Raw genomic sequence first — 25,477 nt, 5'->3', positions numbered from 1 at the left:
CCTAGCTCCCCTCCCCCCCCACCCGCGTCCCTGGGGACACTTCCGGGTGAGCCCTGCAGCCTGCCACCAGCTCCCCCCTGAACGGTGGGTCCACTGCGGCCCAGGCCAAGCTTCAGCAGCCCCCAGCCCACCTGTGCTCGGCCTCCGAGCCCCTTCCCCCACCACCCACACAGCCTGTCCCTGTCCCCACAGACCCGTCCACGGCCTTCATGGGCCCTCTGCACTCCCCAGCTCAGCCCCAGGGCCCTCTCCCAGCCTTTACCTGTCCCCAGGCCACCTGACCCCCAGAGAGTGAGTGCTGAGGAGAAGAAGGGGGTCAGGCCCAGGATTCAACCGCCGCCCTGGCCTCCACTCTTCCTTTCTTCCTTCTCCACCGGCAGGCAGCGCAGGCTCCTCACTTGGGCCCCCGCCTGCCGCCCCTGCGTACAGGTGTGTCCTCCTGCCATAGGCTGCCCCCCCACTGCCTTAACCCCTTGCCTCCCAGCGCCAGCCCTAGGAGCCTCCTCTGAGTTCTACCGCCCCGCTCACCCCCCCCCCCACCCCCCCCCCGCCACCCTTTTCTATCTGCATCCGCTCTCCTACCAGCCACCTCTGCCCCCAGGCCTGGATCAGGCCGACTGGTCTGTCTCCAGAGGGACAAAGGGAGGGGCTTTGGGGCCCCTTTGCCTACCTCCTTGGGCTCTCTCCTCCGCTACTCCTGCTCCAACTACCTTCTTCCTCTGAGGCCTCCGACCCTGCCCATGGCCAGACCTGGAGGGCCGGAGATCCCTGAGGTCGGCCACAGGTTCGCTTGGTAGGGGTGGGCTGTGCCCAGGCCCACGGCCCCACCTGTGCTGGGTGTCCCTGCCTGTGGAGGGCAGACAGGTCTCAGCATGGCGTCTCCCTGTCCTCAGCCCCCGTGTTAGGGTGCCTGCCTCTGCTGAGAGGCCCGACCTGACCTCGCCACAGCATCAGTGCTGACCTACACAATGAAAGGACTGAGCTGCTCTCCTTCCGCCCTCGCCAGCTCAGCCCCTGCAGGTGTCCTTCAGGGAGGACTGTGCCCTGTTCCCGGGAGGGACCAAAGTGGCAGAGCCCAGCCACTCCGGGACCCACCTCACTGCCCTGGGTCCAAGTCCCAGCCCATGGCAGGTAGCCCAACGGCGGTTAGAGGGTGTGGGGCCTACCTTTCTTTTGTGCAGCTGTAGCTGGGAAAGAAAGGGCGTTGCTGGGAGAGGGGCCCTGAGGCCCACAGGTGCACAGGTGAAGGCCCCACCCCCACCCCCTGGAGAGCATTAGCTCCAGGGAGCTATTGTGTTGCCCAATCTGATCCTCTCTCCCTCCCTCCCTCCCTCCTTTGTTTTGTTTGCATCCTTCTGTACTTCACATGTGTCTGTGGGTCTGTCTCCCCTACCACCCTCCTACGTTCCACAAGGAGAGGAGCTGTCTTGTTCATCATCGCACCCCAGCGTGACTCCAGTGCCGGCAGCACAGTGGACACTCAAAAAAGAAAGTATATGCTGAACGAAGGACAGTCAGCCAACATCGCATCAGGACGGGGCCTACTCCTGAGCCTGCCCAGCAGGGGGGACTCGCACAGCTTAACTCCCCAGCAGTTAGATAAAGTCATAACACAAAGAAGGAATCACTGGCAGCCCACTCTGGACACAGGGAAAGGAAGAGGGGATACAAATAAAATGAATCGGGAGCATGAGGGCCCCGTGGAAGGGAGGAATGGGGGCACCAGGAGCCCCGAGGGGGGAGGGGAAGCCAGGCGGCCCAGGTCCTGAGCTTCCTGGCCTCTAGGTATTTTCTTAGCTCTTGGACCTAAGTCAGCACCAGAAGTGTGTGGTTGCCACCCCCACGCCCCCTCCGTGACTTCAGCTGCATCTCCAGGCGTGTGGGTTCTGAGTTAAAACCTTAGCTTCCCTGCTCAATAGTTCTGTGACCTTGAGCAAGTTATTAATCTACCTGTGCCTCAGTTCCCCCTCACTGTAAAGTGGGAATGATAGATACCCAGACTGAATTAAAAACATGCAGGTTTTTTTTTAATGTTTTTATTGATGGTTTTTAGAGAGAATGGAAGGGAGAGGGAGAGGGAGAGAGAGAAACATCGTTCAGTTGCCTCCTGTATGCACTCTGACTGGGGATCAAACTTGAAACCTGGGTAAGTGCCCTGACAAGGTGACCTTTCGCTGCACAGGATGATGCTCAACCAACTGAGCCCCCCCAGCCAGGGCAGCACATGTGGTCTTGTAAACAGTGCCTGACAGGAGGAGCATTCATCGTGCTCCCTGGCATATGTGGTCAGTTTGGCTCAAATAAACTCTTATGGAAAACAAATAAATAAAAGTAAACAGTGCCGCCCTGGCCGGTTTGGCCCAGTGGATAGAGCATCGGCCTGCAGACCAAAGGGTCCCGGGTTTGATTCCGGTCAAGGGCATGTACCTCGGTTGCAGGCTCCTCCCCAGCCCAGGCGCTGGTCGGGGCACCGCAGAAGGCAACCATTCGATGTGTCTCTCTCACATCGATATTCCTGTCTTTCCCTCCCTCTTCCACTCTCCCTAAAAATCAATGAAAAAACATCCTGGGGTGAGGATTTAAAAAAATATAAAAAAAGTAAACAGTGCCTGACACATGGCAAGCGTGTAATAACTACTGTTGCCCTTGCAATCATCACGCCTTATCTCAATGATCTTCACAGCCACCCTGTTAGGATCCTCCTCCACTTTCCAGGAAAGAGACTGGGGAACCTGGGCCACCGTCACACTCCTAGTGGGTTAAGCAGAGCCCAGAACCAGGTCTGTCTGTCTGTACCTAAAGGTGGAGCTTTTTCACACACACACACACACACACACACACACATACACACACACACCACTCCCTGCCCACCTCCCTCTTCACCCCCTCCTGCCCTTCCCACCAGGCAGCAGAGTTAGAGACCCAGACACAGTGATCCTAGGGGCTTTATTTACAGTGTAGGAGGGTCTGGCCCCGCCTGGAGCCTTGCTGGGCTATTTACAGAGTCTGGGAGAGGGAGGTGGTAACACGACCATTTAAATTACAATGGAGTTGGGCGGGCAGCTCCTAGGTTCGGGCTGCTGCGGTTCTCTGGAGGCTTCTCTAAGGGAACAGGGCTGAGGCTGCAGAGAGAAGGGAGTAAGGGAGTTAAGGGGGTGGCTGGAGCCTGAGGAGGGGGACAAGAGCAGGTCTGGGAAGGCTGGGTGAGCACCAGATCCAGAGGACACTGGGACAGAGCAGGGAGAGCCCTGAGAGAGGGGCCAGGGGACACTGGGGCAGGGAGAGCCCTGAGAGAGGGGCCAGGGGACACTGGGGCAGGGAGAGCCCTGACAGAGGGGCCAGGGGACACTGGGGCAGGGAGAGCCCTGACAGAGGGGCCAGGGGACACTGGGGCAGGGAGAGCCCTGAGAGAGGGGCCGTACCATGGCCACCTCAGGACGGTGCCCAGCTCACTTCTTCTTGAGGGAGCCCTTGCTCTTGTCCTTGTCTGCTGACCGCTGCTTCTTCACCTTCTCCTCCTTCTTGCTCTTACTGGTGCAGATTCTCATACACATCCTCCTTGTGCCTGTAGGGAGGTGGGCAAGTGTGGGCAGTTGGCACAGGTCGGGAGACAGGGCAGGGTTACCCAGCACCAGCCGCCGCCTCTGGTCCCTCTACCTCACAGGGGAGTAAACTGAGGCCAGGAGAGTGGGGAGACCTGGTCACTGTCCTCACACTGGACTGGGAGCTCCGTGGGGCAGGGGCTCCGCCTCACACACTAGGACACCGCCCGCACCCAGCAGGGCCCCACGCGGACAGCACTCAGGAAACACAGGCTCAGGCAGTGAGAACCAAGCTGGACCTTGAGCCCCGGTCTCAACAGCAGCACTTGTGCTCTCTGGAAAGGGCGGGTGGAGCTGGGGAGGAGACACAGGAGGATGCTGGGAGGAGGCAGGCAGGGAGGGGTCACTCACTTGGAGGAGGTGCGGAAGGCCTGGGCGTGGGTGTTCTTCATGGCTGAGGGGTAGGAGATGTTCCCGTACTCGGACTCCTGGCCCTTCTGGGACTGTAGGCAGAAGCGGTGGGAGGGCAGTGGGCTCCCCAGGACCGGGTGATGCCCACGACCCTCCGCAGCCCCCCACCCCTCTCCCCCCCGCCCAGGCTCTGCTGGGCACACACCTGCATGACCTCTAGCTTCTTCTTGGTGGTTTCAATGAACTGGGCGATGGCCACGTAGATGAACTTGTACTGCGCCTCCGTCTGCACCATGCCCGAGCGCTGGGCCCGCACCATCTGGATGGTCTTCTGGATGTCAATGTCACAGTCCAGGCCTGAGCGGGGATGGCGGTTGGACCTCAGGCCCAGGTGGAGAGGGACACCGAGGAGCTGCTCACCCACCTCCCCCCGCGGCCCGCGGCAGCCTCACCCTTGGTGGTAATGCTCTCCATGAGCATGTCGATGACGATGATGGTGCCCGTGCGGCCGATGCCCGCGCTGGGGAGAGAAGGGGCGCCCTCAGAGGCCAAGGCCACGCACAACCCCCCGGAAGGGGCCAGAGCTCAGCTCCAGCCGTCCCTCTCTTCCCACTTCCTCCACCCCCTGCCTTGACTCCTCATTTCTGGCCAGTAGCTGCTGCCCCCGCCCCCAGAAGATCCAGGATCCCGTCCCACCACCATCCTGCCCACCCCCCTGACCTCCCAAACCCTTGGCCTGAGCGAGGCCTCCCCTTCTCCCTTCAAAGGTTATATTTGGAGCTTCTTTCTTCAGGGCTTCGTTTCCCTTTTTCTCCCGAGCCTGATGGCAGGAAAAGGGCAGCCCTCAGACAGCAGGTGCAGGGCGCACAGGAGCCGTGGAGGAGCCCAGCAGGAAGCCTTCCCCCTTCTCCCCACCTGGGCAAACAGGGCCTGGAACCTCAGGGCCCCACATGCCCCTCAGTCCTGCCCCTTCACTGGGCCTGTCAGGCTGGTGCCTAGTCTCGAGTCTCGCTAATTTCAAACCCAGATTGTCAAAAAATAAACCCCCTTCACCCACTTCCTTCCTGTAACGTCTAAATAAAGACCATGGGGATTTCAAGAATGGGAGGGGGGGTGAGCGGGAGGGTTGTTCCTGGTGATGGATGCAGAGCAGCCCCTGGGAGCGGAGCATGGAGGGAGGGGGCACCTGCAGATCCAGGCCTCCCAGCCCCGCCAGGAAGCGCAGCTGCAGGCCCTCAGGCCCAGCTCACAGGAAGCAGGGAGGGAGCACAGCGCAGCTCCCACTTCTTGAGTGTTTGCTATATTCCAGACACAGTGATAGGCCCTCATCTATCCCTCACCACAGCCCGGGGAGATCCTGACTTTACGGTTGAGAATCTGAGGGTCACAGAAGTGAAGCAATGTGTCCAAGGCCACCCAGCCAGTGAGTAGAGGAGCCGGAATTTAAACCAGCCGCCCTGGACCCTGTGCCCACTGCCCCCATCCGCCGGGCCAGGCTGGCTGGGACAGCCGACCTGCAGGACTCTGCCCCTCAGACCTCCTCGCTGAACCCCCACCTCCCCAAGGAATGGACTCTCCTGATCATGAACATGAGGGTCTCCCCTGGAGCTAGTGACCTGAACATCGCCGTCCCTACACGCCCTGGAGCCAAGCTGGGGGCACTGGCTGGGAAGGGGAGATGGGAGCAGCAACGAAGAAGCCCCCTCACTCCCTCACTCGCAGAGCTACAGGTGGGAAAAGAGAAGGGATGGGGAGCCACACTGCCCCTCATGGAGGGTGTTGGTGCCAAGAAGAAACGGGCTGAATGGGCCAATGCCAGAAAACCGTGCTGGGGACCTCGTCTAGGCTCTGTCCTGACCTGGGTGACCTGCCACGGGCTGGGCCTGTGTCTTCATCTGTCTTTGGCAGAGTCGGACAAAATGGTACACCCAGGGGGCTCTGAGAAAGCCACTCCCTGGCACAGGGTCCGACAGGGGGGTTGGTGCACGCTCAGCTCCACCCATGGATCTGCAGCCAGCAGGGAACCGGGAGAGGCTGGTTAATCCGTAAATTGCTGACAATAGCGTGTGGGCCTCAGCAGTACGGTGCTTACTTGCCAGCTACTACTGACGTCTTTATCATCATTCTCACCTGCAGTGCACGATGATGGGCCCTGCGTGAGGCAGACTTTCCTGCCGATTATTGATCTGGTCCAGGAAGCTGAGGACGCCCCCAGGCTCACTCGGGACCCCATGGTCAGGCCAGCTCAGGTACTGGTAGTGCCAGATGTCCCGCACCAGGTTCTCCTGGACCCAGTGCACAGAGTCAGTGCCCCCTGCTCCACACATGGCTCCATCCCCCTCCCAACCAGACAAGGAGGGCCCGAGAGGGGGCAAGGGGGGGGGACACTCACATTGTCCAGTGGGGAGACCTGTAAGGTGCGGAGTTTGTACTCAGCTGTGTCGTGCTCCCCACAGCTGGTCACAGTGTAGGATCCGTACACACGCTGAGTGCCCACCTCTGGCCAATATGGGACACATTTGTTCTGGAAGGGAAGGCGGAGGCGGAGCGTGAGGCACGGAAGCAGGCATGACACAGGGTGCTCTGGGCCCTGCTCTAGGTCCCGAGCCCTGGTGCCAGCCCAGTCAACAGCGCTTAGAGCAGCGGTTCTCAACCTGTGGGTCGCGACCCCTTTGGCGATCGAACGACCCTTTCACAGGGGTCGCCTAAGACCATCCTGCATATCAGATATTTACATTATGATTCATAACAGTAGCCACATTACAGTTATGAAGTAGCAACGAAAATAATGTTATGGTTGGGTCACAACATGAGGAACTGTATTTAAAGGGCCAGAAGGTTGAGAACCACTGGCTTAGAGGCATGGATGGACTGGCCAAGAGTTAGAGCCTGAGGATCCAGTGCTGAGTCCTGCCCAGCCACCTGACAAGTCATTCAGTCCACATCGGCTGTGCAAGCCAGGCAGGCGCTACAACTACAAGTAAGATGCAGCCTGGGCCTCCAGGAGCTCACGGAGAGACAGGCGGGCGGGGAAACGTGGAGCAAGGTGGAGGGAGAGGCTGAGTCTCCCTCTCCGTTAAGGAGGAAATCAGAAATGGCTTCGCAGAGGAGGGAGCATTTGGACGGGTCTTCACTCATGAGCAGTCTGTCAGGCAGAGATAGCGTGGAGAGAGGAAGTCGTTTCCTAGCAGCCAAGGAGCTTGTGCAAAGGCACGGCAACCTGACAGGGCCGGGCCCACTGGAGGCCGTGGGCGTCTCGGAGAAGCCTCCCGGCCTTGACCGCCACTCTTAGAGTGGGGGTGTCCTGAAGGGAACAGTTCGCAATTTGGTCGGGATCACTTTGGCTCCAGGACAGGCTCTGTGCAGATGTGGGGGGGGGGGGAGGGGGGAGGATTCCAGAGAGATTTATGAGGCAGAGGGGACAAGGGGGGCTCTTCCCTGGATGGGGGCAGGTGGGATCGGTGGAATGTTTGCTTCTGGACACTTTAAGGCAGAAGGCCCATTTAAAACCTGTGTCTGGCCCGGCCAGCATGGCTCAGTGGTTGAGCGTCAACCTATGAACCAGGAGGTCGCAGTTCAAATCCCAGTCAGGGCACATGCCTGGGTTGCAGGCTCCATCCCCAGTGGGGGGCGTGCAGGAGGCAGCCAATCATTCTCTCTCATCATTGATGTTTCTATCTCTCTCTCCCTCTTCCATCCTCTCAGAAATCAATAAAAATGTATTTTTAAAATCCTATATAATAAAGAGCTAATATGCTAATTAGACCAGACGGCTAAATGACCTTCCAGAACGACCTTCCGGAACTACCAGTGGGCAGGGCTGCGAGGCAGCTGGGGGCCGTGAGGGCTGAGGCAGCCAGGGCTGCGAGGGCTACCCTTGCACACATTTTGTGCATCCGGCCCCTAGTAAATAAATAAAACCTGCGTCTGGTGGTCAGGAGAGCCCAAGGCTGGAAGCAGAGATCTGGGGAGTCGGGGTGTACCCAAGACTTTGTCTCTGTGCCTGTTTCCCAACAAGGGTTGGACCCTTGCCCTCTGAGGTGCCTTTCTGCCCTGGCATTCTTTGGTTTAGTGGTGGTGGACAGTGAGTACCGGGGAGGGGATGTGGGGGTCAGGGGGTGGCGAGGGGCTTGGCCCTACCCGGCCTTTCTCCACTTCTCGGGTGGTCATGACGATGACACGGGTGTTCTCCTGCCACGTCATCTGCCAGAAGTCGTTGACCGTGGCCTCCAGGCAGCCCTGGCTGGCGATGTAGGTCTTAGAGTTCTCATCGGGGCCTAGCAGCTGGTTCTGGTGCAGAGACACACACACTGGGACCGTGAGCCTCTTGGCCGGGGACAGTCCTGAGTCCCCACCACCCTCACCCACATGAGTTATCTATCAGCTTTGGCTTTGCCCATGTGTCTGGACCTGGTACCTCCCTGAGATGGGGAATTCCCAGGGCCCAGCCTCTCCTCCTGTGTGACTGGTGGGCAGCACAGACCTTGATGTAGTTGGCGTTGATGTAGTCGGACCCGGGGATGTTGCTGTCACGTCCCTGCAGGATCACTCGGCTGTGGTCGACTGAGAGCGAGCAGGGAGGAAGCAAGAAGGGCCTGGGTCAGCAGGAACCCACCAGCCCCTGGATCAGACCCTTCCTAAGCTCACAGGCCATTCTTGTCTGAGAAGCCATGAGGCTCTCGGAGCACTGAGGGCAGGCAGGGCAGCTGCATGCGTGGGAGTGGAGGTTTCAAAGGAAGGAGGGTGGAGAGGGTGGTGGGTGTGGGAGGCTTGGGGGGATTAGAGGTTTTTTGAAGAAGGGGAGGTTCTGTTGTGGGGGTGGGAGATGGATCCTCCCTGAGTTAGGGGTAGGGATCCTAGGAGATGGGGGAGGTTGGCTGAGGGAAGGAGCATCTCCTGGGTGGATGCTGCTTGGGAGGGGGAGGGATGGAGGCCATGGGGGGAGGGGGGAGGGATGGAGCCATGGGGGGAAGGAGGGGAGGAGGCCATAGGGGGGATGGGGACCATGCGGGGAGGGAGGAAGGAGGCCATGGGGATGCTCACATGGGAGAATGTTCTTATAACGGTTCTTGCTCTTGTTTTCTGGCCGCTGCCCTTCCAGCCGCTGGTGCAGGTTCTTCACCTCCTGCTTCTGCAGACTCTGAGGGGCGAGAAGGGGCAATGGAGTGCCAGCCCCAAGAGGGGCGTCTATGGTGGGAGATAGCATGGGGCAGATCAGTATCAGGTACGGAGAGAGAGAGTGGGGTCTGCCAGGCACCCCATGCCGGTCACCCGCATGGTCCCCATCATGCACCTCAAACTCCTCCCAGAATCCAGCCTTGGCTGTGTTCTCCGAGTCCTGCTTCTTGTTCAGTTCCAAGACCCGGTTCTCAATGTCAGCCGCATTCACCCGCGTGGCGTAGTATGGCTAGGGTGGGCGAGGGCGAGAAGTCAGTGACTTCCAGATCTCAGAGGCTAGGGAGGCGGCGGGACTGCACAGGGGGAGGAGGGACGCAGCCAGGCCCACGCCTCACCTGCCGCAGGTAGACAAAGGCGCCCGAGGCCTCCTCAATCCCCGTCTTCTTGAAATGCTCCACCAGGTCCGTGAGGCTGTCGAAGGTCTCTGAACCACCCACCGTGTAGCGTCCACCCTGAGGGATACCAAGTCAGGCCACCCCACAGGGCCCAAGTCTGCCTCTCTCCCTCTACCCCCAGACTTGGCCGGAAGCCTGGCTGACTCTCCCCACCGCCCACGCCCCAGCAAGAGGCTCCCCCACTGCCAGGCTGCCTTACCTCACACATGATCTTGATATGGGTGACTCTGAGCGGGGAGCCTGGGCCAGCTTTGGGCTGGTCGTTGAGCACGGACAGCACAAAGTCTCCTGGCTGGCTGAGACTCTCACGCACAAGAAAGGTCCAGGGCTCGCCCTTGGCCTGCAGCAGTGTCTCCGCCTGCCCCCCAGACATGTGGCCATGGTACCACCTAGAAAGGGCAGCATCGGGGAAGATGAGTCCTGGCCGAGGGGCAGTCACTGAGCAGAGAGGCTCGCAGGGAGGGCAGGGAAACAGTACCTGTGAGGTGCCAGGCACTATGCTAGAGGCTTCCAATCCCACCACCATATTTAGGCCTGTTATGCACAAAACACAAAGAGGCAGGTGCCGTGCCCATTTTACAGATGAGGACACTGAGGCTGCCCACTGCACACTGGCCCAAGGCCCTTGCTGATAACAAGCAAACCTCAGGGGTGCTCATCAGGTCCACCTCTGGGCCTTTAAGACAAAGGCAGAGGGCAGGCCCTGTCCAGGATATTTGGAGGGAGAAACCAGGAAGGGTCTCCATGAAAGACGGGGCCAGGCTAGGGAAAGAGGACGGTGACCAAGAGGAAAGCAGCCAAAGGTCAAACCACAGAGAGCCATGGAGAAGTCACCAGGGAGGCCTGAGGGAAAGAACTCCTCCAGGGAGGCAGGGAAGACAGACAACCAGCAGGGGAGAGTGGTGTAGGGGGCTCTGGGGTGCCCAGGATGATGCCATTGGAGAGGAGGCTGGGGTTCAGAGGGGCTCAAAGGGGCTCAAAGGGGCAGAAAGCAGAACTAGGACCTTTCCCCGAAGCACACCCCCTTCCCAGGAGGAAACTGTAGCCCCACAATGCCCAGCCCCACAGGAAACCACGTGATGGAAAAAACACAAAACTCCTTCTGGGGAGAGAGTGAGAAGTGAGGTTGTGAGGTTTCCTCAGCCCAGGGACCTCGGGAGGGGGGACATTTTCCAACCGCAAAAATGGGGGGTGGCGAAGAGGGCATCTCACTCCAGCCCAGAGACGACCACGGCTCAAAGACCTTCAGAGTCCCCTGGCCTGTCCAGGAGCCCCCTGGCCACCCCATCCTGCTACTCAGGGACAGGCCAAAGCCCCAGGGCAATGAGGAGGGGTCTAGCCCTCTTCCCCCAGGCCCCAGGATGAGGAAGTTTCCATGCAAATGTCAGGCTGACCACAGGCACAGAGCTAGCCATCAAGGGGACGAATGCAAATTCCTGTGGAGGGGGAGGGGCAGCAGCAGTGGCTGCAGGGACACAGAGGTCTGGAGAAAGAGCCTCCCACACACACTTCCAAGGTCAGGGGTGAGCCCAGAGTGTCCAGGCGTAGGTAACCAAAAGGGCCTCTTAGAGTCAGCTTCCTGGTCTTGACTAGCCCCAGCCCCAGCTCTATTCTCTTCCTATTTCTCCCAAGTGATGCGAACCCAGGCCTCAGCCTCCTCCCTAAGGGGTCTGCTCAGCCCCTCCTTCCCTCTCCCAGCTCAGTCCCCAACCTACTGCTTCTCTATGGTCTGGCAACCCCATTCTCCTACTGCAAGAGCCTGGCTGTGGGCAAGGGCCGAAAGAGGACATGAGATCAGCGAGTCTGGGTGACAAATCCCCAGGCACGTTAGTGATGGGACCTAGGGAAAGGGTAGGAAAGGACGAGGTCATCAATGCTGAGGCTTCTCTCCTAGAAGGCATGGCTTCAAAGGAAGTGATCAATGGCTTCATGTGGACTGGAGAGAGTCATGGTGGGGCTTGGGCCTTCACCTCCCCTCATCCACTTCTAAGTCTTAATCAATGACTTGAACAAAAATACGGATGCAAGGTGGGAGGCATGCATCTCAGAAGCACTGAAAACGGACAGAATCAAGGTTCAGAATCATGTCAACAATCGATACACAAATACAGTACAAGGGCACGTTGGCTTGGCCACAGGAGTATGGGGAAAAAAACACCCTAGAATTTTTCAGCTGCCCTTCGCCTTAACAGGAGCTGTCATTGAGACGTAGCTGCTAGAATGAACCACCTGTGATGCTGAGTGTTCGGGTGCCCCCAGCTCCCACTCAAGCTTTAGGGGGACCACCTGGAGAGTGGCCAGGCCCGCTCTGCAGCCACAGCGTTGGAGCCAAAGGGATAGAAGGGAAATGGCTTGAGTATTACCCTGTGCCCAGTCCTGGGCCCTTACACACGTGACCAGATCACACAGTGATGCCCTACCAGCCCCAAGGGGCAGACGCATTCCCGCTGGTCTGCTGAGGCAAGGCATTAAGTGTCCTCATAGACACTTATCCCTGCTCCTTCTCCACCTCGCACTGTGTTAACCTGTCCAGAAGGAGGGAATAGTTACAGGAAGTCAGATTCAGTTCCATAGAAGGAAGAGGAGCTTTCTAACATCAAAGCTGGCCACAAGGAGTGGACTCTCAGTGCGGCCTGGGTTGCCAGTCGACAGGGACCCTGAAGGGTGAGGTGACCTCTCGCTTCCTCACGGGTAGATGGAAAGGGGTGGGAGGTTCGTCCACTGAGACACAGCCCTAGGGTCACATGGAAGACAGAGGGCCACAGAGCCCTGGTAGGGCGCCGGGAAGGGAAGACACTGCCAGCGGGGGGCGGGGGGCGGAAGCAAAGCCCCTCACCTCTCACTGGTCGGGTCAGAGCAGTTAAGCGGGTACTTGAGGTGGATGATGGTGCCGTCCCGGTCCTGCAGGACGCCGTGCTGCTGCGTGTAGTACTCCACCAGCTCCGTCAGCGTCGCAAACTTCTCCCCTCCATACAGGTCGTAGAAATCCCCTGAGTTCTGGATCCGAATATGGGTCACCTGGTCCCCTACCCTGCAGGACACCAGGCGGTGAGGCCAGTGGGTGCAGGAGGAGAGGGGGGACGGGTGGGGGATGGGCTGAGGTCCTAGGAAGGGGACACACACAGGATGGGGTGGACACAGACAGGGACAGGGACATGCTGGGCGGGGGCTGGGGAGTGGGCACGACCGTGAGGGAACCAGGAATGAACTGCCCAAATCCTGGTCCTGGGTGGAGTTGAGGGCCACCTACCTGACAGAGAGGGAGAAGTCGCCCTGGTTCTTGCGACTCGGCCGAGCCAGGAAACTCCCGTGGACACCGCGGCCCTTGAGCAGGGTCTCTGCATCCAGCCCACTGAGGTCTCGGTGAAACCACCTGGGAGGCCCAGGAGGGCGGTGAGGAGAGGTCCCACGGGCTCCGGGGCACCCGTGCCTCCTGCCGACCGTGGGTCCCAGGCCCTTACCTCACCATCCTGGGGGCTCCCCAAAAGGAAGCGGGTGCAGGGAACGAGGTAGTGCCGGGGAGTCCGGGCAAGCGGAGACCGCTAGGGCTAAGCCTCAAACGCGGCCCTCAGCACCCAGGCCGCCTCACCACCCTGCAGTCCTGGTTCTGGGGCTGCCACTCCAATGGCCCAGGGCTGCCGACAGGGCGGGGACAGGAAGGGGCGAGGCCCCCTTGGGGGAACTCACTGTACTTCTCATTTTAGCAGAGCCGGTGGCAGTGGGGGTGGGGTTAGGGCCCACTTTCCACATGTCTGCCATCAAAGGCCTTCGGAGCATGGCATTCCACAAATATGGACACGTGTACACCTTGCACCCTCCGGGAGAAGATCATGCTTCATACATGTGAACCCACACAGTCACACGCCATCTCTTCCTCCTCCCAGCTGCTTCCACACTGCCTTCCCTGTTCCGAGCTAATAATAATGGTCACAGTGATCGCTGCCATGTATTGGAATCATGCCGTGTGCCGGACATTGTGCTATAAGGTCCTTTACGACCCTTCCCTGGTTTACTCCTCACAGTAGCCCTATGAAGCAGGTACTGTGTTTATGCCCACTTTACAGACAAGGGACCTGAGGCTCAGGGAGTGTAGGGAAGTTGTAGCGGGAAGGGGCGGGTCCCCAACAGCCAAGACCTGTAGATGCTTCCGAAGGCGGGTGCCCTCGCCTTCCCAGCATTCACATCTGCAGGGGTGCCCCTGGGGCAGAGGGGTGGATAGAATGACCCCTGTGAAACTGGCACCTTTTCTACTTCTTGCCCCCGGGCCTTTGCCCCTACCCTGCCCTAACCTTGTAGTTGGAGCCCAGGAACAGAATGGGGGGAGGGAGGGAGTCGGAGTCAAGGAGGCAGGTGGGGACGGAGTTGACGGGCCCCTTCGGTCCAACCACCCTATGTCTGAGCCACAGCTTCTTGCCGAGTGGGCCTGGTCTCAATCAGCCAGAGCTCAGGACTCTGACCGAGGCCTGTCTGGGGCCACGGTCCCTGCCATGGCTGACAGTCTCAGGGCCGGTTGACCTTGAGAGGCCCTGAACACTACAAGGGCATGATGCTCTCAGTGTGTGATTCCACACAAACACCACCCAACCAACGTGAGAGGAAAGCAGCCCAACAGAGCACAGATAAGAAACCCATATTGGTGGCTTCCCCTAGGGGGAGTCTGGGCGGCTGGAGGGATGGTGACTTCTCCCTTATACCTTTTCGAAAGTTGTGGCATGGGCATGTATTACCTTTATAAAAATAAACTGACTGGGCCCTGGCCAGTTTGGCTCACTGGATAGAGCGTCGGCCTGGGGACTGAAGGGTCCCGGGTTCGATTCCGGTCAAGGGCATGTACCTTGGTTGCAGGCACATCCCCAGTAGGGGGTGTGCAGGAGGCGGCTGATCGATGTTTCTCTCTCATTGATGTTTCTAACTCTCTATCCCTCTCCCTTTCTCTCTGTAAAAAATCAATAAAATATATTTTTTAAAAAATAAGAAATAAAAATAAATAAACTGACTGGGAGGTAGCAATTTCCAGGAAAGCTCTGGGCTGCTTGATCTGGGTTGTATATACATGGGTGTGTGCTGATGTTCACCAGGCTTACATACATGCACATTATGTGTGCCAACCTCAAAAAAAAAATAAGGAAAAAAATAACAAAGTCTTAAAGCCCAACAAAAGTCTGTTTTTCTATGATGATGACTACTATATCACTTTTTAAAACATCAAACATCAATTCCACCCCTCCCCGGTCCCCTCTCCCAAAAGGGCTTTTTTTCCACCTCTTTCTGGTACCCTGGGGAACTTGCTTGGCCTGGTTACTGCGTAGTCTGATGCTGACTACCCCTTCAGTCTTTTTAAAAAATGTTTTAAATTGATTTTTTTTTTTTAGAAAGAGACAGGAAGGGAGAGAAAGAGAAACACTGATTTGTCATTCCACTTATTTACGCATTCGTTGGTTGCTTTTTGAATGTGCCCTGACTAGAAATCAAACGCTCTAACCAACTGAGCTGCCCAGCCGGGTTCCCCTTCAGTCTTGGACAGCCACACTGAATGACCATGAACTCCCTCCCACAGCAAGGGCCGGAAGAGCAGCTGCACAGCCCACCCCACCACAGGGGGTCCACCACCAGCCTTGCTCACCTCCAAATGTCCAAAGCTTAGCACAATGCCTCCCACAGAGTATGTGTCCCGTAAACAAGCTCATCAAAACCTATGCAAGTACATGGTCACAAGTCCAGCTCCTGGTCCTACACATACACCCCTCCCTTGTCATATACCGACACAGACACACACACACAATCACCCACCCAAGCACACAGTCCCACTACATGCACCTCATCGCCCATGTCCATCGACACACATCCCTGGTTTGGTACAAATACCCACCTAGACACTCTATCCTGACCCCACTCAAAGTTCCAGGTCCCTGCTCAGCACTGAACACCCACTGCACCCCAGACCCAGCCCTCTCTCCTTCTGGGGCTTAAACCCACTGGGTGGGAAGAAACTAGCTAGGCACCCAGGAGCGCCTGACCCTTGGGAGAGGAAGGACTTTTTCCGGAAGGTGTCAAGCCAGAAGACAGACGCTAAGATGAGATGTACCGTCTCTGTTGTCCCTTTAACAGGGAAATAAAGAACCACCCCTATAAGCGCTCCAGTATCCTCAGAGCGCTTGCACAGACACAATCCCACCTGGGCCTCGTACATCCTTCTGATGTAGAGATTATTTCCCTCACTTTTTTAAGGAAGGAAAACAGGCTGGAGGAGGCTGAGAGTTACAAAGTAAGTCCTTAGTGCTTCAGAAGAGAAAAGTATTCACTTGGGAAGCAGAGAGATAAAGGTAGAGATAGAGATCAGTGGTGAAGTAGAAAGATAAGGGGTCTAGAATAGCCAAGTGAAATGCCTAGAAAATTCCTAAGCTTCCCATTCCTCAGCACCTGGTAAAGAAAGAGAGATAGAAACATCAGTGATGAGAGAGAATCATTGATCGGCTGCCTCCTTCACGCCCCACACAGGCATGTGCCCTGACCAGAATTGAACTGTGACCTCCTGGTTCATAGGTCGATGCTCAACCACTGAGCCATGCTGGCCAGGCCATCATTGATGTTTCTATTTCTCTCTCCCTTCTTCTCTGAAATCAATTTAAAAAATATATTTTTTAAAAAGCTGATACGCAGTAGGGTTTTAGTGCCAGCAGCTCTTACATTACAAATTAACCCACATGCCAACCCTATTTATTAGGTCTTATTAGCTCAGTTTTAGAATAAAAAAAAAAAACAAGCTTAGAGACGTTAAGTAACTTGCACAAGGTCACAAGAGCATGAGTGGGAAGGTGGACAGGCCAAGGTTATTAGTCACCAGAGCTTGTCCTTCCCCGCACAATGGCCACACTGCTGCAGCAGACCTCAGTGGAGGTAGGATATTGGGGGGAGGGTGCTGGCATGGCCCTAGGGGGACGCTGGAGGGCCGGTGCTCACACAGAGGCAGCACCAAGGTGGCAGGCACAGGATCTACTGGAGCAGGGCTGGGTGAGCAGAGCGGAGTGCCTGCTGCAAAGCTGCTCGGAGAGGCTGGCGCCTGTTGCAGAGTCTTACGAGGCCCGGCTGAGGAACCAGGGAAGGAATGCACCGGGAGAGGCCTTTCCAACCAGCTGGTGAGAAAACGATCATGGTAGGAGCATGGACGGGATTGTCCAGAAGACTGTCCGTGGGGCTGACAGTGACAACTGTGTGCACTGGGGAAGGCAGCACAGATGGAAAAGGGGCGACCAACCTACCAACTCACCAACACTCCAGGCAGGTCTTCACTATGCACATGGTCACAAACTCCAACAGGCCTGCCGGGCCCTGCTCTCCTCCCCACCAGTTCACCCTGCTTCGGGCTCTGTCCCTGTGTCACTGCTCCCACAGCAAGGCCTCTCCCTCACCATTCCCGCTGCCCAGGGGCTCTGACTCACTCATCCCCTCCTCAGGAAAACCCTCCTGGACCCCTCCAGCCAGTGAGGCCACCAGCAGCCCAGTCACCTGCTAGCACATGAAGCTGTTTCTTTTCCCTTCTGAGAATCGGAAAATATCCTATTAATTGGGTTCTTGGTAATCTGTTACCTCCCACTGAGATGAAGCTCTATGAGGGCAGGGACCATGTCTGCCCTGTCCGCTACAGTTATAGCCAGAACCTTCAAAAGTACCTCACCATGTATCTGTGTATGAATGATACAGGGGAGGGGAAGTGAAGAGGAACTGAAAGAAAGTGGAACGAAGACAAGCTTTCTCAGGTTTGTCTTTCAGACACGTTATGTTTCAGGTGATGTGGGCTACCCAGGGGGACAGGTCTAACTTAAGCAAACAGCAAAAGCAGGCGAACGGAGGATGGAGAGAGAAATGCAATGGTGAGAATCAACACACGTGACAGGGAAAAGTGTCAGAGAAGGGGGTGAGTCCCCCCAGAAGCATGAATAAGCCTGGAGCTCCTCAAAACTCGAGGGTAGAGACAGGATGCAGACCCAGGGCAGGGAGCAGTGACAGATCGCACACGTGTCAGAAGTGAGCGTGAACCTTGCTCCTCCCTCCAAACGAACAGGAGACTGTAGCCCCCAGGTGGAGCAGGAGACTTACCCACGGGACAGCATCTCCCCAGAGGAGTGGGGGAGTCACAGGCAGAGAGCCAGAGGGGCAGGGCGGGGCTGAGCCCCAGGCGCAGCAGTGTGGTGGCCCAGACCTGGTGGAGAAGAATGCTCTGAACTCAGCCGCTTCCTCCTCGATGCTGTCCACCAGGCCAAGGGGACGGCAGGAACAAGCCCCTGCACTAAGTGTCCCCAGCAGAGGGGCAGGTGAGGTGGGGCTGGCCTCTGACCACCCACAGCAGCCTGCTTTTCCCTCCAGCCCCACTCCTCCGGTCAGGTCGAGAGTCCAGGGCGTGCCTGCCTGCCTGTCCAGGGCCTCCTTCCCTGGGGAGGGGAGGAGCCACCTGGAGCTCCACCTGGAGCGCGAGCTGACAGGGCCGCAGGAGGGCGGGTGGGGGCAAGGACCAGGAAGTAACCCCGGCCAAGTGAACACCAGCCAATGAGGGAACTTTTTGGTCCGCAGCCACCAAGGGGCCGCAGGGAAAGCCCAGGAAGCCCCATTCCTCACCAGAGGTACTACCTGTGCAGGCCCACCCGCTCAGGGTGTTGAGGGGCCGGCCCACCCTCCCACCCTGCCTTGGAGCAGGGTTGGGCCCAGCCAGAGCATAGGAAGGATCTGGACAGGGACATGAGCAACTGAAATGGCAGAGGAATCGGGGCCAGGAGGTGGGCTTGTCAGGTCACAAAAGAATGACGCTGAGAAGAAATCACAGGCATGTTTATTATCCACCGGGACGCGGAGATCTTCCCTTCCCAGGCAATGCCACGGGGAGGCCAGCTCTCAGGAGGCGGCTACGCTGCCACCTGAAGCAGGCCCGTGGGGTGGCAGTGTCATCGGCGGCAGGAACAGTGCCTTCAGCTTGCCCGACAGGCTGGCAATCTCAGGATCCTGGGCTTCGTAAGACTTGACCAAGCGGGCAAACTTCAGGACACCTGCAAGGGGGGTCTGAGGTCAACCCACATCCCCAGGGAATGGAGGTGCTCCAGACGAGGGCAGAGGGTAGCCTGAGCATGCGTCACTCGCCAGGCAGCTGTCTGCAAAACAAGGCACATGAAAGGCCTCTGCCCCGGGGGTTGGATCCACCACTTTCTCGTCTACACGGAGCACAACTAGATGGGATGCAGGGAATGGAAACATCCCAAGGCCGCGTGCTTCTCCCAATCGAGTGAACAATTTTAGCAATTTAGTCACAGGAACCCAAAGTGTGAACACCCAGGAAAGACCCCATATCTATAACCACAGCACAGGAGGGCCAGGGGGTGACCGGCCTAAATCAGTCAACACCCTTGGGGAATACCGTGATCTCATTAAAGAAACTGAACTTCCAACCCTCAAACAGAGAGCAGCCGAAACCCCTTGGAGGGGCTGCAGAAGCTGCTATTATGCAGACGAAAAGCTTTCAAAACGGGATTCAGGTCCGGCTCTGCGGTGACGACCCTCCGGCACTTATTTACTACAAGAGTATGTTTCCTCATCTTAAAATGGAATAAAGTATAACTAATGGTAACTACAAAATGCACTGAGGACTTCACCTGGCGCATTTCTGAGTAGATCCTAGGGCCTAGGCTCGCAGGGCCAATACTATTAGACGGATTATGGCTGCCTCCGTGTGGCGAGAAGGGAGACGACAGTCAGGACATCGAATCCGGCACGTTTCTCCCCAACTCCACCCATCCCGGCCGACCCACCTTCCCCGTCGCAGCTGAAGCCATAGGCCTTGATGACCTCCTGCTGAATCTGCGTGGCCACGGGCAGCACGAACTGCAGCATCTTGCCCATGTCGTTGCACGCGTTGTCCCGAGCCTCGTCCATGCGCACGGCGTTCTCGGGGGCCGCGAACGCCTGGATCACCTCGGCCAGGACCACTGCGTGGCGGATGCAGCCCAGGGTGGCGTCCCGGCAGGCCCGGCCGACAGTGCAGGGAAGAGGACAGGGAATTAGCGGGCCGAAGCCGCAGTAACCCGATAAACACGGCCCGAACCCCTCGCTCCGGGGCACCCCTCCCAGAGGAGGGAGGAGGCTGGTACCCCGCGCCCGTTTCCGGCGGAGCAAGCCCATCTCGCCGCCAGCCTCCGCCGGCACCCTCCCCCGGCCGGCAGCCCCCGGGACGAGGATGCCCTGCTGCTCACCCTTGGCCTGTTCGGCGCTCAGGGCCGCAGCCTGGGCCGAGGCGGACGCCATAGCGCCACCGGAGCAGCACCTACGGCAACACCTAGGAAATGCCGGGAAGAGAGGGAGGCCGCCGACCGGTTCCCGGGGCTGTGGGGGCGGGGGAAGAGCCAGCCGCAGCCGGAAGTTCCTCGGGCGCCCCCCAGAGCACCCACGGGACCCCGAGGAACTGGGAACACTCGGGTGTGTGACGCTCTAACGAGCAGGGAGAATAACGCTGGCGCGGGCCTCGAGTGGTTCTATTGTTGCCATGAACTCGCGGTTTGGGGAGGGCCTTCCGGGACGAGCCGGAAGACCTGCTGGACAAATTCAAAAAGAGCTGTAAGCACTGCGGGGCGCGGCCTGGCGAGAACGCGGGGCCGCCGTGGACTCCGCTGTGGGTGAGGGTGACTCCGAGCGGACGCTCCTCGCTCCCACTGCTGTGCACGCAGCGGGGCACACGGCGACCTCACAAGGAAAGACCGTATTTAAGGGACTTACTCATGTGCATTTCTAGAGTTGGCAAACGTTTGAGACGGGCGTATGCAAATGAGATCGGTGCTGATTGGCTGAGAGAAGCCAGTCACACCTTTTGGTTTTTAAAAACGGAGACAGTGACTTGCAGCAATAAAAGCTTGGAACTGAAACAGCTGTCGCACTTGCATACGAGTGCTGCAGCGTGATGCCGTCTAACTTGTCTTCTAGGCGTTTGAAATGCTCTCTTCTCAAACCATAGGGTAAAAACTCCTGGATTCTAATCGCTTTAATCTGTGGAAATAAGGCTCTTGGACCTCTGCTTCATAATGTCTCAAAGTATTCTGCAGAAAGGATCACTTGGGTTGCGGGTGAATTTCCCGCCAAAATATAAGATGGCGCGTTAAAATGCCTATATCTTTTGAAGTATGGGTTCGATTGAAATGAAATATTTGGTAATACGCAGTTACAATCGGCCCGAGTTTACACATTTCCCGCACTCCACCGCAAATCTATATGAACCGAGTTTAAGACGGCTCCCGCGGAGTACGCGCAATTCACGCGAGCCGACTTAACTCGTTTCCCGCAACCCAAGTGGGATTCAGACTGGTGGCTCCTAGCTGTCATGCCTCAGCGGGCAGTGGTGGTTCAGTGGTTGGGCGTGGACCTATGAATCAGGTGGGGGTTCATTCCCCGTCAGAGTACATGCCCGGGTTACAGGCTCATGGGGGGGGGGGGGGGGAGACAGGGGAGGGAAGGGTGGTGTAAAGGGGGAGGGAGAGGGGAGGGGAAGGAGTTTTCAGGAAGCAGCCAATCAACAATTGTCTCTCATTGATGTTCCTATCTCCCTCTCCCTCTCCCTTCTCTGAAATTAATAAAAATATATTTTAAAAACAAAAACCTCCTAAGTCTGAGTATTTCCTAGACCTGACCTTGGCAGAGGTGTGCCTGTCCCAGGCCTCCAGCATCCTGATGGGAGTATCCTTTTCAACTGTCCAGGGTCCCTCCACCCAGTTCTTCAGAAGGCCCATCCCTTCCCACTTCCCAGAGGGTCTCTACTGAGCAGACAACTTCCCACCCCCCACCCCGCCCCGTAGCCCGCAAATAAGGAGTCACAGCCATCTTCCTGGGGAGTTGTGAGGATGTTTTGTTTGGTTGGTTTTGGTTGGGATGTTTTTAAAGAGCATCATATAGATATTTATATATATAAATTATTAATGTGGGGCAGGGGCAAGGGGCATACATTGCAGAGGGGGGCGCGCACACAGGGATTGGGTTGAGGCAGGGGGTGGCACACAATGCTACGCAAAAACAGCCACATCTAACAGATGAAATAATCACACCAACGGGGCGGGGAGGGGCGGTGGCCACAGGGGCTGGGCATGGGACAGAAGAAAGCAGGGGGACAAAAAGAGGGACCTGGTCCAAGATACTGCGCGCTTTCTGCCCCCACCCCCCTACCTCCCCACCTCTGCACACCACAGGAGCCTCGGTTTCCCATCTGTCCCTTCCTCCCTCCCTCTGCCCAGCTGCTGAGGCCCTGCAACTGAGCAGCACCCCTCCTTGCTCTGGGTGGCAGGCCAGGAGGGAGACTTCCAAGATCCAGATGCACACTTGGGTGTTCTCTTGATTGCAGGTTTACAGTGGCTTGTCACTTTCCTTTTTCAGGTGACTGGGAGTAGAACAGAGATAAGCGAGTGAGGTCAATCTGACCTGACCCCTCTCACAGAGGATGGTGGAAGAGGGGATCCCTCCCTGAGAAGACTAACACCAAGTTGTACCATGCCTACACCCCATCCCAGGCCTACATCTCCTCATTCCCGGCCTAGGGGCGCCCAGTAGTACCTGTAGTAGTCCTCCTGGGCAGGCAGCGGCACACTGTGCAGCGGGTGATGGGCATGCAGCCACTGCTGCTGCTCCAGCGCCAGGCGCTGCAGCTCAGCGGACTGTGCGTGCATGGCCTGCAGCTGGTGAGCTGCTGACATCGGGGCAGAGAGGGAAGCTGGCAGGTCCCGGTAAGGAGCAGCTGTAGGCAGGAAGGGCACAGGGCACATGACTGAGCCAAGAGATAACCAACCACTTTACATAGAGGCAACTGAGACTAAAAATGTTAGGTAACAGCAGTCTTGAAAAATGCCAGTGGTGGAGTTAGGATTCAAACTTCTTGGCCTGGCAATAAAACCTATGCGTCTCTTCAGCAGAGCTACTCCCATCCCCAGCTCTTCTGGGCACCTCCTCACCCATCCCAAGCCAAATTAGGCCAATCCCACCACCCAAATTCCTCCTTTCTGCTCTTCCTTTATTAGACCTTCCCTATCCCCAACCTCCATCCTTACCAAAGAGCTGGTGACGAAGAACTTCATTCTCGTGCAGAGGGTGAGGAAGAAGGGGGTTGGGGAGGGTCCCAGCTGGGTAGGGTATCCGGGTAAGGTGAGACCCTGAGGCCAGGGGGTCAATGAGAGGGTGCACTGAGGCAGAGGCTGGAGGGTAAAGAAGAGGAAGGTGTCACCAGAAGGCAGGTTTGGGGAAAACCATGCATGTAGTGAAGGGATCCAAGCCTGGGAAGAGAGATGGAAAATCAAACACAGGGAGATCCAGAGTGGAACAAGGAGCACAATGGACAAGTATGAGACACTAATGGGGCAGGGACATATTAACAGACAGAGAATAGTTATCAGAGGGGTCTGAGGAAAAGGAAAGAGAGAAGTGGTCTGCTTAGAGGAGATGAAAGAGGATAGAAAGTTTAGAAAATGAGACAGGAAGAGAGGTTAACAGAGAGAGAGAAAGCTCAAGGGAGGTTGGAATGAACATGAATGTAAGGTTAGATTGGGCAATAAGAAATCTAGTGAAACCCTAGTCCCGTGGTCGGCAAACCGCGGCTCGAGAGCCACATGCGGCTGTTTGGCCCCTTGAGTGTGGCTCTTCCACAAAATACCACGTGCGGGTGCGCACATACAGTGCGATTGAAACTTCGTGGCCCATGCGCAGAAGTCGGTATTTTGTGGAAGAGCCACACTCAAGGGGCCAAAGAGCCGCATGTGGCTCGTGAGCCGCGGTTTGCCGAGCCGCAGTTTGCCGACCACTGCAGCCGGTTTGGGCTCAGTGGCTAGAGCATCGGCCTGTGGACTGAAGGGTTCCAGATTGGATTCCGGTCAAGGGCACATGCCCGGGTTATGGGCTCGATCCCTAGTGGGGGGCTTGCAGGAGACAGCCGATCAATGATTCTCTCTCATCCTTGATGTTTCTATCTCTCTCTCCCTTCCTCTCTGAAATCAATAAAAGTCTTTTTTTTAAAAAGAAATATAGTAAAAGGACAGTAAGTAAAGCTCATTATCACCTATGATGCCCACAACCACAGCTACAAGATTCTTTCTGAAAGGCACAGAGATGGGGAGGAACATAAAAGACCTACAGCTGGGAGGAGAGAAGGTGGCAAGAAGTTACAAGAGAGCTGAATCCAGAGGAGCAAGAAAACAGGTATGTGAGGGTTGGGGGAAATGGGCTGTAACGGTAGAAAGGCAGTGCTCTCTCAAAGGGCTCCAGCTTTGGCCTCTCTCATGGGTGGGATGCTAGAATGACAATGGTGGGGATGTGGGGAATAGTCGCTGTGGCAAGGCTAGGGTATGAGACGACGGGCTGGTGAATGACAGGGAAGCAAAGATCAGGGAAGCACTTAGGAGAGAGCTCATGCCAGACTAGGAAGGTCCCGGATTGAGGAAGAGAAGAGCCCAATCCCTTGGGGGGGGGGGGGACAAGGAAGGAAGTAGGGGTCTCACCTGCATGGATGGCATCCTGCTGGTGAAGGTGCAGGTGAGAGTGGATGTGGGAGTGCTGGTGGTGATGGGGGGTCACATTGAGCATCTGCAGCCGGGCCAGTGGGTCATTGCCCAGGGCTGCCACCCTTTCTGCATGCTGCCTCTCAGCTGCCAGACGCTCCGCGTAGGACATGTCAGGCCGAAGGGCTGGCCCCGCAGCCAGCGCCAGACGTTCTCTCTCCAGGGGCCCCAGACTCGGATGAAATGGGAAAGGGTGCAGGCCAGGGGGGCCAGGCTGCAGAGCTAGGCCTCCATGTCGAGGGAAGGGATCCAGACCAGGCCCAGGAACCCCGTGTAGGGGTTCCAGCTCACTGGGCTTCACCTCAAAGCCAGGCTTGAGGCGGTCACGGAGGTCTCTTTCTCGGGCTTCCCGCTCCCTCTCCCGGGCTGCTGGGTCACTGCTGTACAGGGCTGGGACATTGTAACCCAGGAGTCCCGGGTCCACTGCCCCCAGGGGCACGTAGAACGGATGGTTGCGATTGCCAGGAGACATGACGTGAGGCCGGGCATATTCACTGAGTGTGCGCAGGGCTGGAGTGTCAGGACCCAGGTAGGGGGGCACTGTAGCCACAGCACTGCCCGGCTCAAATGGAGGGCGATGGGGCACTGGGCCGAGAGACGGACACTCCACTGGAGCACGGCCCTCCTGAGCCAACTTCTGTGGGATACAGGGAGAAAAGGAATCAGAAGAGCAGTTTTATAAAATGGTGGCCAGGCCCTGTCTGGTGTGGCTCAGTTGGTTGGAGCATCAGCCTGTACACCAAAACGTTGCAGGTTCAAATCCGGGTTGGGACATGGTCGAAAAGCAACCCACCATGTTTCTCTCTTCCTTCCTCCCTCTGGAAACCAGTAATAAAAAAGGTGGGCAATCCTGAGCTGCTAGTTTATCTCAGCAGCAGAATGCCAATGTACCTCGTCTTATTGAAACTCAGCCTACCAGGAACTCCCCTACCCACTTCTCCTGAAGAGCAGCTCTTCTTACAATCCACAGGCAGTCTGACCTGAGCCGACCCCAGACCAGGCATCCCTCCCGCAGGAATCCTGTGGTCTCCATTTCCTGGGCTGCAGTACTTCCTTCCTCTCCGAGAGGTGGCGCAGTGCCCCCGCCCCTCAAGCCTGACTGCGCGGCGCACAAGGAAGGCCGGAAGGCGGGAGGCGCACGCCGTGACGCACTCACCACGCTCCGCTCCAGCTCGCGTTCCTTCTCGCGCTCGCGTTCCTTCTCGCGTTCTCGCTCGCGCTCGCGCTCCTTCTCTTCGCGCGCGCGCTGTTCGGCCTCGCGCCGCACCTTCTCCACCAGGTCGGCCCGCTTCTTGGCCAGCTTGGAGCCCTCCAAGGGCACGAAGTACAAGTCGCTGCGCGCGCACGAGTTAAAGCCGCGGTCCAGGTGTTTGTTGAACCTGTGGGC

General features: G+C 57.4%; 3 protein-coding genes and 1 non-coding gene across 6 annotated transcripts; all 4 read right to left on the bottom strand.

Moving 5' to 3' along the window:
* Positions 1-3,428: 3,428 nt before the first annotated feature.
* On the bottom strand, positions 3,429-13,553 carry PTPN6 (protein tyrosine phosphatase, non-receptor type 6). Its single transcript, XM_023749991.1, is given in 16 exon segments — positions 3,429-3,533; positions 3,535-3,565; positions 3,954-4,045; positions 4,159-4,310; positions 4,406-4,473; positions 6,084-6,238; positions 6,346-6,477; positions 8,094-8,243; positions 8,437-8,516; positions 8,997-9,093; positions 9,247-9,360; positions 9,467-9,583; positions 9,726-9,915; positions 12,363-12,557; positions 12,777-12,899; positions 12,988-13,553. Coding segments are annotated over 16 exon segments (1,788 nt in total). The 5' UTR covers positions 12,996-13,553; the 3' UTR covers positions 3,429-3,449.
* A 4,779-nt stretch (positions 13,554-18,332) lies between these two features.
* CUNH12orf57 (chromosome unknown C12orf57 homolog) lies at positions 18,333-20,599 on the bottom strand. Of its 3 annotated transcripts, XM_006084179.3 has the most exons (3): positions 19,762-20,599; positions 19,321-19,497; positions 18,333-18,564 (listed from the first exon to the last, which is right to left on the bottom strand). In XM_006084179.3, exons 1-3 carry the CDS (start codon positions 19,811-19,813, stop codon positions 18,413-18,415), a joined length of 381 nt encoding a protein of 126 aa, XP_006084241.1. In that variant the 5' UTR covers positions 19,814-20,599; the 3' UTR covers positions 18,333-18,412. The 3 variants fall into 3 exon arrangements, with proteins under 3 accessions (XP_006084241.1, XP_023605757.1, XP_023605758.1); XM_023749989.1 differs by lacking the exon at positions 19,762-20,599 and having other exon boundaries at positions 19,321-19,727; XM_023749990.1 differs by lacking the exon at positions 19,762-20,599 and having other exon boundaries at positions 18,440-18,666; positions 19,321-19,744.
* Positions 20,070-20,132, bottom strand: LOC111824988. The gene has a single exon (XR_002828094.1). It is a non-coding gene; the product is annotated as a U7 small nuclear RNA (small nuclear RNA).
* A 778-nt stretch (positions 20,600-21,377) lies between the features above and the next one.
* LOC102431112 (atrophin-1) lies at positions 21,378-25,471 on the bottom strand (the record flags this gene model as incomplete). The annotated part of the gene is made up of 5 exons (XM_006084178.3): positions 21,378-21,926; positions 22,100-22,280; positions 22,591-22,734; positions 24,031-24,727; positions 25,247-25,471. Coding segments are annotated over 5 exons (1,281 nt in total), but the record flags the coding sequence as incomplete, so codon positions are not given.
* Between the last annotated feature and the right edge of the window lie 6 nt (positions 25,472-25,477).

The sequence above is a fragment of the Myotis lucifugus genome, unplaced genomic scaffold (assembly GCF_000147115.1).
Source record: "Myotis lucifugus unplaced genomic scaffold, Myoluc2.0 scaffold_10, whole genome shotgun sequence".
NCBI classification, from domain to species: Eukaryota; Metazoa; Chordata; class Mammalia; order Chiroptera; family Vespertilionidae; genus Myotis; species Myotis lucifugus.
This window is presented reverse-complemented; position numbering and strand designations above follow the sequence as displayed.